Source organism: Elgaria multicarinata, chromosome 1 (genome assembly GCF_023053635.1).
Source record: "Elgaria multicarinata webbii isolate HBS135686 ecotype San Diego chromosome 1, rElgMul1.1.pri, whole genome shotgun sequence".
Classification (NCBI taxonomy): Eukaryota; Metazoa; Chordata; class Lepidosauria; order Squamata; family Anguidae; genus Elgaria; species Elgaria multicarinata.
In genome coordinates, this window is record NC_086171.1 from 74,316,055 (window position 1) to 74,330,652 (window position 14,598).

At 39.9% G+C, this 14,598-nt stretch overlaps 1 protein-coding gene across 2 annotated transcripts in view; it reads right to left on the reverse strand.

Annotated features, from left to right (window-relative positions):
• EXOC3 (exocyst complex component 3) overlaps positions 1-9,410 on the reverse strand; it is a 29,802-nt gene extending 20,392 nt beyond the window's left edge. Inside the window, exons 1-5 of one of the 2 annotated variants that reach the window (XM_063130320.1) lie at positions 9,327-9,410; positions 5,918-6,107; positions 3,838-4,057; positions 2,976-3,657; positions 1,263-1,380 (exon numbers count right to left, since the gene is read on the reverse strand). In XM_063130320.1, coding sequence (XP_062986390.1) covers positions 1,263-1,380; positions 2,976-3,657; positions 3,838-4,057; positions 5,918-6,061 — 1,164 coding nt within the window. In that variant the 5' untranslated portion in view covers positions 6,062-6,107; positions 9,327-9,410. Of the gene's footprint in view, positions 1-1,262; positions 1,381-2,975; positions 3,658-3,837; positions 4,058-5,917; positions 6,108-9,109; positions 9,135-9,326 lie in introns of those variants that run through there. The other variant, XM_063130329.1, reaches the window with a different exon arrangement.
• Positions 9,411-14,598: the final 5,188 nt, after the last annotated feature.

The window sequence follows — 14,598 nt, forward strand, 5'->3', positions numbered from 1 at the left end:
ATTCAACAAGTTTCCCCCCTCAAACAAACACAGCAAATAAGAAAATAGTGTTGCACTATGAGAGTGATAAGTCCTGTGACAAGGTAAAGCCAACTTGAAGCAGAATTAACCTAATGAACCCCTGTAGTCCTTCATAGTTTTCGTACACAGTGGAAGTGTTTGGATGATTGCAATGGGAGAAGAATCATGGCTTTTTAACAAAGCCTTTGATGGTTAAACTCACTGGCACATTGTTTTAACTGCATCTATTGCTTTTAAATTATATATTGTTTTAACTTGGATTATGGTTTAATTTGTTTTTAACTGTGTATATTTATTGTTTTATACTGTATGTTTTTATCTGTACGCCACCCAGAGAACTTAGTGATATAGGGCGGGATATAAATATTTTAAATAAATAAGTAATAAATAAGAAGCCATTGTGGCTTCTCCAACTACCCCCACATGTGCTGCACATGCGACCTCCATTTGCATAATCTCCCCATGACGCGGTGCGGATTGTGCAAACCTGGCATATAGCAGGGGTGGTTTTGTACCCAGCCTAAACCTTTACTGCATGTCATGGATTGTTGGATGGATACGAAGACACTCCTGCTGTGTTCGGTCACCACGGCAACCCAAGCATCATCATGGGAGATTATGTAAATGGCAGTCGCACATATGGGGGAGGAGCCCTGATGCCTTCTTTCCCTGTTGCTATCCCCCAGACCCAGTTACAGAGATATACAGGACATGGGGGTTAAAAAAACACACAGTAAAAATATAATTCCACTACTCAAAACAAATACTAAGGTTTTTCCTACCCTATTGTGTGAAGTTGCTGGGGTTAAAATGGACTCCCAGTTATCATAGGAATTTGGGGATTTACTTTCCAATTCATTCCAATAAGGAGTACATTGGGCCCCTGACAGCTTTGTGTATGGTGTGCTTGTTTTAATAAAATGAGGAGAAATGATACATTACAGGATAATTGACTTCATCATTATTCAGAAGAATATGGAATGTGAACAAGTCAAGTTTTGCTTCAAAAGTTTTACAAATATTTCATGTAGCTTCCTGGGTCCATAGCAACCCAATTAGCATAGGAGGTTAAAAAGGTTTGTAGTGGCACGCCAAATTGTTTTGCCAAGGGCACAAACTGACATTTAAAAAACCCATTAGCAATATGCAAGGTAAAATCTGGCTTGGGAAAAAGGGGATAAGTAATACTAATCAGCATTTAATCAGTGTTTAAAGGAACAAGCACAATTTCTGTTACTTACTGTAAGAGTTGACATGTATGTGCTAAGAAGCTCATCTACCACTTCTTCAGAAAGTAGCGGTTGAAGGACATTCACATCCACCTCTGGTGCAAGTTCTGGATTTCCCATCATCTCCATGCTAAATTGAAGAAAGAATAGATACAGGACAAGTGAAAGAAAAAAACAGATTAAAGTATTACTGTGTTTGGAAGAATTCGTGGCCTGGACGGGTTTTTTTGTGGGAGGAGGTGTAATGCAAGAAGGACCAGGCCCATAGCAAGATATTTTGGAAAGGTCAAATACAAATTTCCTAAATACAAATAATCTAATAAAGTTATTTAATAGAATAGAAATTAAAACTTAATAACATTAAAGTCCCAAGCAGCCAAGTGACTGGCAGTCATCCTAGTATCTCTGCCCTTATTGGCCAGAACACTGGAAGACAGGAACTGGTTCAATTCGTAATGTGCAACTGGATATAATACTTTCTGCACATTTCCCCTTATTTCTCTGCAAATAAAAATGCTAGATAGCTGATCAGATTTTTTTTTTAAAAAAGGCAAGCTTAACATTCACAAAAGGGATATGAAATATCCCTGAGTAGGACAGGCTCATACAGGCTCTCCTTGGCTACAGCCCAACAAATGCAACTGGCAGCCCTAGCGCTTGTATAGTAATTGTGGAAAATGTGTTCAATATGGAGCTGCATTAGAAATACATCTCCAAGATGTGGACTATAACTAATTTTCATATTTATAATTTTTATGAACTGCTGAGAGAGCTTTGGCTATTGGGTGGTGTAGAAATGAAATAGATAGTTGCGTGCTATTAACAGAATATGTATAATTTTCATAAACAAAGCAGATGTCAAAGTGCAGTTGGCTGACAATGCACTTATTCTGCTATATTCTTCTCCAGAAAATTTAATCATACATTTAAATCATATTCATCTGCTCTTAGGGGGAAAATGATATATACGGATACCAAAAAGTGGGGCAAAGCTCAATAATTTCTGTAAACCGCCCAGAGAGCCCTGGGTATGGGGGCGGCATAGAAGTGTAATAAATAAATAAATAAATGTGCACTTTTTACTTGTTCCTGACAGCATTATAAATTCCTTGAAAACATGGAACTGGAAAGTAGACAGAATGGTGTTTAATAATGTAAACATTTGTATGCCTTTAATTCAAGCACAACATTGCAGCAGGGTGGGTGACTACACCTTAGTTCATGTGGAATATGAGCCTAGCCATTTTTTCCCCCAGAACTAAGATCCACCAAGTTCAATGGGACTTACTCTCTTGTAAAATGTGTTTAAGTGTGCAATCTTTCAAAGATTACTCTCATTCACTCAGCTGGTGAAACTGGAATACTCAGCTAAGTATTTGCACCGATTTGGAGGAGCCATAGCTCAATCGCAGAATACATACTTTGCGTACAGAAGTTCAGTTTCTATCCCTGACGTTTCTAACTGAAAACAAAACAAATCAGAATCTCAGAAAGCAAGACTGGGAAAGACCTCTGCCATGGAGAACTACTAGCTACCATGCAGTAGACTGCATTGGGCTACATGGACCAAAGAACAGGTTTAATGTGCAAATCATATGGTAATGACATGATAGATCAGCAGCATGTATCATCCCCGCCCATGCACCACTGTAAACATCAAACTAAAACCATGTGTTCCTTTGTTTATAGTTATTTGCTTTTATCGCAAAAAGACAGTACCTTTACCTTTTGTAAGTGTTTAAAACCCATGTCAAAAGGCTAACAATTTCATTTGCTTCCAAATCTTCAGAAGCCAAGTCCTGCATGCGTAAAGACAATGCCTGGTGATACATGCTTAACAACTTCTTAAAAATGTCATAATGTGGAGGGAAACATTGATCCATAAGATTCTTAGCCACCAGCAGGTCATCAAGGACATATTTGCGAATGATTTCCAGATGGCGAACGAGCCACATTTTGTCAGATTCTCGGGTGTCTGCTTGAGTGCCTTCAATCCTGGTGATGACAGTTCGATCCAATACACTAAACATTTTCTCCTTCCACTTCTTAGGCCTGCCTGGGGGTATGAACCCAGTTTGTTTTTTCCGATCAAGCATGCGCCTGTCTATTTTTTCTTCCCTCTCAATTAACCTAATAACTGAAACCAGCAAAGTTGGATCTCGACGAACAGTGACTAGAGACCTCTGTATGACCATCCAGAGTTGCTTGGCCAGCTCTTCAGAAAGTCTTTGCATATCTCCAAAATAGTTGTCAATTAAGTTCATATCATGGGTGTTCTTGCTGTCCATACGGTACTGTTCATACATCAGGTCATCACGAGAGCACTCCAAGTCCATTAACTTTCGATGGGCTTGCAGCAATTGCCCCTGATCAATCAAATCTTGGGTCTCTTGAACTATCTCTGGCACTGAGAAGCAAAAGGCAAAAATAAATAAATAATGTAAAGAACATTATATCACACAATCCTGGTTTCAGAACCATAGTTGCATGAGAAATAATAGCATGCAAAATGTCAAGGCTACTTTAATGGTACATCTGACAACTCCACCATGGTTCTCTCAGAATGAGGCCACGTGTAGATTCATACCTGAGAAGATGTTTTTAAGGTTTTCTACTGCAGCTGCCAGTTGGCTATGTTGAACTACAGCATCCTTAACATCCTTGAGATTTTCAATTGTGTTGATACTTTGACGCCAGTCTTTGTTGACATCAACCAAAGAACGCTGAATATCCTTGACATCATTCAATGCATTGTGCAATTGACTTAAACCAGTTCGGACTCCATCTAGCTGAGACTGGATTGCTGCCTGAAAAACAAGTTTAAGCGTTAGCTCATTCTACTTAGCATCTAACAACTAAGAATCTCTGATTATTTCTGTAATGATTCTGTGTCTCTGTGACTGTCTGTCCATGCATCCGCACCAAGACCATGAAACCTAGACACATGAAATCTGGCATGCATACCAAGGTAACCCTAGGTATGTGCATCACAGGGTTATTTTATTTTTAAAATACAATGATTAATATGAATTTAAGTGTGCCTGTGTGATTGAAATTTGCAGTAACATCTTTCAGCCACTAGTAGGATGTGAAGCACAGTTATATGCCTGCCCCCTCCCCTATTCCATGGGGCAGCCCCTCTTAGGGAAATGGAGTGGACATACCCCTCCCTTTGGTGGCTATAGTGATGCACCATGGCAGAGGGAGCCAGAAGGCCTGCCTTCATTTAGATGGGACAAACCCAAAGTGTCCAACTGTGACAGCTGTGTAAGTTTGCTTGAAGACTTCACTGCATCAAACTAAAGGCTATTCCAACCTGTGCAAAACCCACTTCTGTTCACTGGTCACTTATAATAGAAGATGTACATGCCTTAGTGGCCCATCTACCCAGTAGCTGGTACCCAAAAGATGGACAAGGGAACTGGTTCACCAGAGTCTCATTGTTGGCCAAATGCAAAATCTTGCAAAACTGGAAATCCAAAACCACCCCAAGCACTTACATTTGGATCAAGTTCCCCTGACACTGGCATCCCATGAAAAGTTATTCTACTACTACTACTACTACTACTAATAATAATAATAATAATAATGCAGCATAAGGTTTTTCAACCCACCTGCATCTGATGAAGTGGCTTTGGCCTATAAAACCTTAGGCCTCAATATGTTTCTTAAGCTGCAATCCTTTTCCACTTACCTTGGCATAAGCCTCATTGAACGCAACAGAACTTACTTCTCTGTAGATTTGCAAAATATAATGCTGTTAGACTTTAAGGTCCCACAGGACTCTATTGATTTCCTTGAAGCTGCTCCGGAAGCTGGAGCTAGTGCAGAACGCTGCAGCTCGTCTGGAGCTGCCCCTTTCCAGCATGTAACTCCTCTGCTGAGGGAACTGCACTGGCTGCCTATTCGCTACTGGGCCAGGTTTAAGGTTCTTGTACTTGTGTACAAAGCCCTAAGCAACTTGGGACCAGGATACCTGAGAGAGCGCCTTCTCCCTTACCAACCTGCCCGGTCACTGAGGTCATCCGAGGGCCTGCTCCTGGTGGTTCCACCTAGATCCATCCTCCGATTGGAATCCACCAGGGGAAGAGCCTTCAGCATGGTGGCGCCCCTCCTGTGGAATTCCCTGCCTCTGGAGGTCAGGCAGGCGCCAACCTTGTACTCCTTTCGGCGCCTCCTGAAAAAATCTTTATTCAAAGAAGCCTTTCTTTAACATGCAGCCTTGGATTTCTGTTTTTTGCTTCTTTTTAAATTTTGTTTTAACTGTTTTATTCTGTTTTTATTTTCATTTTACCTTGTACACTGCTCCGAAATTTTTCAATAGGGAGCGGTATATAAATATTCTAAATAAATAAATAAATAGGAAAGCAAACACTCTCCACAAGAAGTAAGATTCACACAGTCAAGGAGAAGGAGTGGAAGAGAACACTCTTCACTGTGTGGGAGTGTTCTCCTCTCTAATTATCTTGCTGTATGACACAAATTCTACTTAGAGTGTTAACTCACACGGTGTGTGATTCAGAACCTTACCTTTGTAGGATGTTGAGTTAGATGACCTCAGAGACCTCTTCCAGCACAATGGTTCCATATAAAGACTCTACAAAGTTTCCATGCTAACAGTGTGTCTTTAGCTGAAATAATACAGGTTTAGCATTGTGGCTTCCTACCTTCAGTCTAGCTTCCACTGAAGCCTTCTTACGTGCTTCCCTCCGACGATATTGTTCCACTTTATCCAGCTGGTCTGGCCGCTGAAGCATCCCAGCCACCCTTTGTACAGCTGTTGCAACCGCCTCCCTGCCTGTCTCCTCCATTTTAGAGCAGTCTTAAAATGCAGATATGCTCATATCTCAGAAGACGCTACAGAAACAGGATAATGAAATGTTAAGAAACCCATTTTGCCACATACATTACTTATGAAAGAAATAGATACAAAATAGGTGTTTGCAATAAAGACAATTTAGTCAAATAAAGTGCACAAATCTTTTTAGTTGCACAGCAAGTGCTTATAGCATGGCAGCAAAAGAGATAGAGAGATTATGAATAAAAGATTAATTACTTGCTTTGACTGCTCCATTTTAAATCTAGTCAGTGATTACTCAGCTTTATAGCCTAACTGTCCACACTGACAGAAAACACATTCTGATACCAGATGAACTATGAGAATGGATTATCAACTTTGCTAGATTAAGAATTTCTTAATTATCTGAGGTCACTTTCAGACGAAGTGGCACCAGCCAAATACACAAGCAAATTCCACAGTTGTCTGGCAATACCTGCTAGCAATGTCTGAAGGGGAATTCATGTAGCCAAGTTATCATTGCAACTAAAACCTACGCAACGTTTACACACTTCCATCCAGTTGTTACTAATAAGTGTAACAAGCCAAATGCAGAAGTTACTTAAACAATTCAGCTGACAGCATTTCCCTTCTCATCTGAAGTAGCTCTGAAGGGAAAGGCAGATGTAACAGTTTAAGTGTCGTGGAAGGTTGTGTTTGTGTTTTTTTACTTACATTTGCTGTATTCTGAAGCATTAAGGCAGCCAGTGGTTTAAACCATTTCTACAATTAGGACTCAATCCTATGCATGTTTAAACAGGGGCAGGGGGAAGTCTTACAGCTCACAGCAAGTGATACAAAGTCTGACATCTCAAAATGTCAAAAGCTGCTGAGAGATCTAGAAGAACTGATATTGTCAACTGTTTGGCAAAGACCTGGTTTGTACTTTTTGTTTTGTGCAAACTATCATCCCATCAACATCAGCATACCAACAAAACATTCAAACACTAGGGTGCAGAAAAGCTCTGTGAAAGAGAGCTTCAGCTATATAGAAATGTAATAAATATAATAAATAAATGTGGAAGTCTAAAGACTGTCACTAGTAGTGCTATATCTAATCTGCATCTCTCACAGCCTAGCCCGGTGCAGAAAAATATATGCTTAAGCCCATTGAAACTAATGAGCTTAAGCACATTTGACACTGCATAGGATAAAGCTTTAATGCCTTCAGATGCATCTAAAGTGCCAGCACAGGTGTTCTTACTATTATGTCAGCAATATATTTCTACAAGAGAAGAGTTGTTTTATCACGTAAGATTTGTGGAAACTTCTCCACTGATTATAATAAAAATGGGAAAATAAAAAAGGCCTCAAAAGCTCTGTGTGGTGAAAACTGACAAGATTAAAAAGAGAGCTCACAGCACATTCAGCTGGGGAGGTGAGCCTGGCTTCTTCCCAGCTTTGCAACTGGCAATGCATACCAACAAATCAAGCACCAGCTGAGCCATCAGTCTTGCTCACCCCACCATAACGCTTCAGGTGAGCTGTCCGCCTTTTCTTCCTTTAAGCACCATATAAACATTAATGCATTTGGGTTGTATCCAATGTAATTCTAACTTAAGTCCTATTTATTTTGAAGGGCCTGCTCTAAGTAGGACTAACACTGGATACAACCCTTTATTTGGTAATTTGTCTCATTATGTTCTTAAAAACACACACAACATTTTAAGGAACCCAAAGCTGCTCTCCTGGGGCTTGGATTCATCATTCCACAGGAGGTAAAACTGCAAATCAGCATCCTTCCTGGCCTATTGCTGGTTCAAACTTGCAGAAGTGGTCCTCCCCCCGCCCCCCAGAACTCAGTTCAGGAAAAGAAAAAATACTGCATTCAAGTAGGGTGACCATATCAAAAGGAGGACAGGGCTCCTGTATCTTTAACAGTTGTACTGAAAAGGGAATTTCAGCAGGTGTCATTTATATATATGGAGAGCCTGATGAAATTTCCTCTTCATCACAACAGCTAAAGCCACAGGTGCCCTGCCCTCTTTTAAATCTGGTCACTCTAGTATAGCTCCTGCACCTTTAACTGTTGTGATGACAAGAGAATTTCCCCAGGTTCCCCATATATACAAATGATGCCTACTAAAATTTCCTTTTCAATACAACTGTTAAACATACAGGAGCCCTGTCCTCCTTTTCATATGGTCACCCTAATTCAATCCACAGAACTCACATTACTGTAAAAATGTTGGGCCTGTCTTCACTCCAAGATGTCATGTCTTCATACCTCTTGGCTCTCCCTGCAGGAGAAGTGACAACTCCAGGGCATAATAGACACAACATGGCAACATAATAGCCATCTGAAACTGATTAAGAGCCATTTCAAACATGCGAAACATATTTATTTCTTATATTTATATCTCACCTGTCTTCCAAGGAGCCCAAGTCAGTGTACCTAAACCGCCTCCTCTTTTCCATTCTATCCTGAAGATTACTTCTGTGTTGGAAATTGGTAGTATCCAACTCTACCTTGTGGAAACAATTACTAGTTCAACAGGGAGCTAGGGCTTGCTAGTGCAACAAGGAACTAGTGCTCGCTAGCACTTCCAGAATGGAAAAAGTGAGCAGACCTTGCAAAAGGGAGCAAAATAGGATGACTTATCCCATTCTGGAAGCACTAACTTAGGCTAGTTTCCAGGGTTGCACTAGCAAATGCTAGCTCCCTATTGTACTATTATTTATTTCTGCAAGGGCAGCATGTTTAGCAGTGGTGGACATGTACATGTGGCGAAGTATAAACTACATTTCCGTCACCTGTGTGAGCATGCAGACAGCTTGCACACAATTTCCTGAACAAAACTGATAACCACGTAAGAAATTCATTGCTACAACCCTGCATTAAAAACAAAAAAAATATGCTTGGGCGTATTTGTGGAGGCACCCTACAAACTCCCCTCCCCCACTCTCCATTTTGTCGTTGCTGGGAGAACAAGAAGAAAAGCCCTTCAGGCACATCACCCTCCTTCGACTCAACACCAACGCGCACGAAAGAGATATTTTAAAAATCAAAAAAATTGCCTACCCAGGCTTAGCGAGCTTGACCACCGCCCTCGTGAGAACAGACACGAAATGCGCGGACCCGACCTAAAGTCACATTTAACATTAGGGAGAAGCGGCGCCTCCCTCCCCAGGAATATTTTGGGGGGCGAAGGGAGCACGTAGTTCTACCGACCCCCCCCGCCTGGAGAGGCGCGGCTTTCTAATTAAGGCAGCCCCCAGCTGCCCGTCTTAACGCTTACCTAGAGTATAGTGGTAACACCCCGGAAACCTCTGACAGACAGGTTTGAAGCGCGCTTGCGCCGCATTGCATCAACAGCAAAAAGAAAGGGAAAAAAGCCCCAGGCTTTAAACGCTCACTGCGCGTGCGCGGGCTAAGTTATCAAGCGCGCACGCGCAAGACATTGCAACACCTGCTTTCATCTCTCGCGGTCCGCCAGCCCCTCCCTCCTTCCTCTTCAGGTCGCATTCAAAGGCAGCGAGGCGCAGGACAACGAGCGCTTGCAAACCTCAAGTCCTTTTTAGTGGCGGTTACGTCCTCGTGCATCCTTTTTTTGCTTTTCTTCTGTAGACATTTGGTTATCGGCTTGGCGAAATAGTCTAGTGCCACCCATTAAAAAAAAAATCATTTAATCTGACAAGGCGGAGTGTACCAATTTGTTTTTGCTTCAGAGTTCTTGCGCTTTAACAAGTCAGTTCTCTCCCTACCCAAAAGTAGGACTAAATGAAGGAGCAGCTTGCTCAAGCCCCAATGTTTATTCGCCCCAATGTTTATTCTCCCCACTCCCACCGCACTTAGGTGTTTAGAATTAATAAGATTCTTATGATTAGTGTAATGCAAGGTATCCTGATAAGCACAAACCTAGAAGTGTGATTCACCATCAAGTTCATAGAGTGCTGTGCACTTAAACTGGCTTTAGGTGCAATCCCATCCGTGTTTAGACAGGAGAAAAAAGTCCTACAACTCCCAGCAATCCCCAGCCAGCTATACTATGCCGGGAAATAATGAGAGTTGTAGAGGTTTTTTTCTGTCTAAAGATGCATAGGGTTGTGCTCTTAGCCACGTGTTCAGTGTTTCTAAGCAGGTCTTTCTAGAGCTTTTCATTAACATTTCAAAAGGCAGAATCCCTTTGAAGCGATAGTGCTTGGAATAAAGGACACCCTTTATATTATGCCATGGCTTTCACATTTGCCTGATCTCCCTGTGTTCCCCCATCCCCTTTGTGTTTACATACAATAACAACATTGTATGTGTTTTGGGTAGAGGAAAACAGCAATGTGAAAATAGGTTAATATAATGCATTCAAGTATGGACTAGGTGCTACAGGATAGGAAGAAAAGGTGGAGTAATTAACATCTTTTTTCAGGTGGGTTTGGAAAACTTTTTATAAATAAAACTAACAACAATGCTACAGAACATGTATACTGCCTTATACTATACATCTTTATTCAAAAATAGTACTGAGCTGAATAGCTTGCTTCCAAGTCAGTGTGCAAAAGACTCAAGCTATACAACCTAAGGCTGTAATCCTAGTTACAGAAAAGAAGGCAATGTACATAGGGTGCCCAGGTTGTCACTAATTTAGGTATTAATCACATTCAGATCTAGTGCTTCAACAAGTTAGTATTTTTATATAACTTGTTATTTGTTGGTGTTTGTATGCATGTGTAAATTCATTAAGGCTGTAATCCTACACCCACTGGAACTTTGGCTGTTGATTTCTGTCTTTTAGCAGCTATTAAAAGCATAACATTTCTAGGTATTAAAAAGCAGTCCTAACCTTTATGCAATACAAACCCCATCAGTTCCTATAATCAGCAGTTGAACATATTAATGTTTATAATATAATGTTGCAGGGCCATGTATATAAAAAGCTACATATTTTTAGAGCACAGGGGCAAGCAAATCAGCTTTTAATTAAAAAGAGATTAAACCCCAGTGAACCACTGCACAGCACAGAAAACAAAGACTTTGAGTACCAGTTCTAATTAATCCTTCAGAGCAGTGCACTATTGTTGAGATGGCCTGCCAATGTTCCTGTTAGGAAGTCAAATTACTTTGTGTGGTGGAGGAAGCCTCAAAGAATGACAGCTGTTCAGCACATGGGTGCAAGGACAAGGCTCTAGAGAAGAGCAGCCTGATCAACAGGTTGAATTTTATTTTAGTGCTCCTAATCTGCCTCTGGTTGACACACTGATTTATGGTAAGGTATTAAACTGTCCTTTTCATTAAGGCAAGAGATTAAGTTTTTTTTTTTAAAAAAAAAGAATGGAACAGTATTAATAACTTAGGTCTGTGATAAATTATTTATTTAATGAATTAATATGTATTGTTCCATCCACTGAGATAATGCAATCCAAAGCAATGAGTATTATGATGTGTATTGTAAAGGCAAATGATATCTAGATTACTTTTTGTTTACTGTTGAACATCTTTTCAAAAGTAATTACTATCTCATTCATTTATTTTGAATGTCCTGCATAAAAATTAGCCTTACTGAATTTATTGGCTGTTAAAGGTTGCAATTGTACGCACACTTACCTAGGAGTAAACAGCATTGTGCTCTGTGGAGACTTACTTCTGGATATGAACAGGATTGAATAGCATGCACCCATATATTCCTATAAGGGCCTGAACAATTTCTATTGGGTGGGAAGTATTTCTGGGGCCAGTCTTATTTGTCAGTACTAACTCGAAAATCTTGTTTGGTAACATTTTTCTATGGCTTATATGTATCAGTACAGTTAAGTGGATGACCTTCAATTACTTGTTGGAGACCTGGGCTAAGATTGCTGTGAGTGCAGATTGAAGTGAGTGGTGCTCAGCAAACTATGATTGCTTTCACTTAGTTCTCTTTCTCTCTCTCTCTTTTTCCTGTAGGGAAGCTTTCTAATATTAATCCCTAACAGCAAACTAATGCAGTTCAATCCAAGAAAAGCATTGTATTTTATGAACTGTCCATAAGGTGGCAGAGTAAATGTTGGAAGGTCCTGCTGCAATACTGTAGTGTGTGTATATCCATGTATCTTCCCTCCATTCTGCTTTACTTCACATGGGAATGACAGCAAGTTCTATGACGTGGTGTTGTTGTCTCTCCTCCGTCCCCCACCTCTAGGCCCTCTCCACTGAATGGTGGCACTAGTTAGTGCTTATCTTACCATTATGGAGGGAGGAGCTGAGAATGTAGGAGAGATGCATTATTGCATTTTTATACCGCCCAACAGCCGAAGCTCTTTGGGTGATTTACAACAATTAAAACCATAAAAACCATTCAAAATATAAAACAAAGCATAATATAAAATACAATATAAAAACACCGCCAGGATAAAATCAAGCAGCAATGAAGAAATTAATACCGATTTAAAATACAAATTTATAACAGCAAAGTTAAAATTAATTTGATATACTGTTAAAATGCTGAGAACATTAAAAGGTCTTTACCTGGTGTCTAAAAGAGTATAGTGTAGGTGCCAGACGAACTTCTCTAGGGAGCTCATTCCACAGTCGGGGTGCCACAGCAGAGAAGGCCCTCCTCATTTTTAGTAGTCTAGAAATGCTTTTGTGAATGAATAAATAAAAATAAAATTAAAAAAATTAAGGAGTGACAATTTCTGGCTAGTACTTAATTAGTAAAGAAAAAAAAATGACCAAGTCACAAAAGTGCCTGTTTTATTGTGTGCTCACCCAACATTTCAGAGAACATTATTATTATTATTATTTTATTTATATAGCACCATCAATGTACATGGTGCTGTACACATAAAGGATTAGAATTCACACTCACACACACACACACACAAATATATACACAGACTGAATAGTTGTGTGTGGGCCACTTCAAATCACAATTTAAATTTTGTTTAGATGTAAACCAGTGTCAGCCATATTGTAAGACAGAGCAGGGAAGTCTCCTCAGGAGCCAGATGACATGAGAGGGCCTTTTCAGTTGCTCTCCCAGACTGTGGAACTTCTTGGAAAAAAAGGTTGGTTCTCTCTGTGTTGTCCTTCTGCCAGCAGGCAAATATGATTTTATTCAAGCAGGTCTTTGGCATGTAACCTGGTCTGTTGGGTTGGGTACTATTTGCATTTCTTTTATTGTTGTATTTTTAAGCGTTTAGTCTATTTGTTTTTATGATGGTTTTAACTATGTTTCTTTTATCTTGGCTTAATACAGCTAGCTGCTTTGAGCACTAATATTCTCTCTCTTTTTGCACTCGTGGTGGTTTTTCTAGATGAACATGATGGGCTTTGCCAAGTCATGTTGTCTTTTACTGATTCAGGAATTACCTGAGTATTGGGCATGTTTTAAGTGTGACTCCTTTCTGGATGGTGGTGTGGATGTATTTTGGTAGGCCCAATTTCTGAAAGTTTTCTGTATAGTTTTTTTATGTGATGCTGGTGACTGATGTGACTAATGGAATGTTATTATTCCATTGTTGTTGTTTTATTATTGTCATTCTCATCATCCTCATTATTTTGGTGGGAAGGCAGAGTATAAATCAAATAAATCAGTCAATTAATAATACTGCAGGTCTGTTTGGCATCTGAAGGTGAAAGTGGTGGAGGGAGGGGGAGCACCATCTTTTCCTTTGCCCCAGGCAGCAAAATGTGTGAATAAAATGCAAAGTGTGAAACTGACAATCATGTTTTCGAAAACACGTTATCACATGTTATCAGCCCAATGTGACTGCCTGCAACTACCTGTTGAGTGTGTACTTGTTTTGCTTATTTAATAGTGTGCTGGCCCTTTTATTTTCCCCCTAAAGGTGCATGCCCTTATGTGTGTATCCAAGTATTTTCTGTCTTTTCTGCTTTATTTGGCTTGGAAATGACAGCAAGTTCTATGATGTTGACAAGGTGATTGTCTTTGAAATGTTTTGTACTGCTTTCCAATAAAACACAAATAATTGCAATTGCAGCTGTTGTGCAGTGGTTTAGTTGTGGGAAACCACTATTGTAATTTATTATTTATTTATTTATTTATTTATTTATTACATTTTTATACCGCCCAATAGCCGAAGCTCTCTGGGCGGTTCACAAAAATTAAAACCACAGTAAAACACCCAACAGTTTAAAACACAATTACGAAATACAGTATAAAAAGCGCAACCAGGATAAAACCACACAGCAAAGTTGATATAAGATTAAAATACAGAGTTAAAACAGTAAAATTTAAATTTAAGTTAAAATTAAGTGTTAAAATACTGAGTGAATAAAAAGGTCTTCAGCTGGCAACGAAAGCAGTACAGTGTAGGTGCCAGGCGTCTACATTTCACGCAACTTTAATGAAGACAGGATTACATTGTACATTGTAAACATTACATTGTACACATTTCACGCAACTTTAATGAGGACAGGATTGAGTTGAGGGTTAAACAGCATGTTGAAATCAGAAGCATTTCTCTACCCTGACTGTCAGGTGGTTATGATCCTGAGGAAATGCTTGTTCAAGAGATGTGGGTGCAAAGAGGGCTGGAATTCAGCCTAGGGAAATAGTGCCTCTTGGCAGCAGT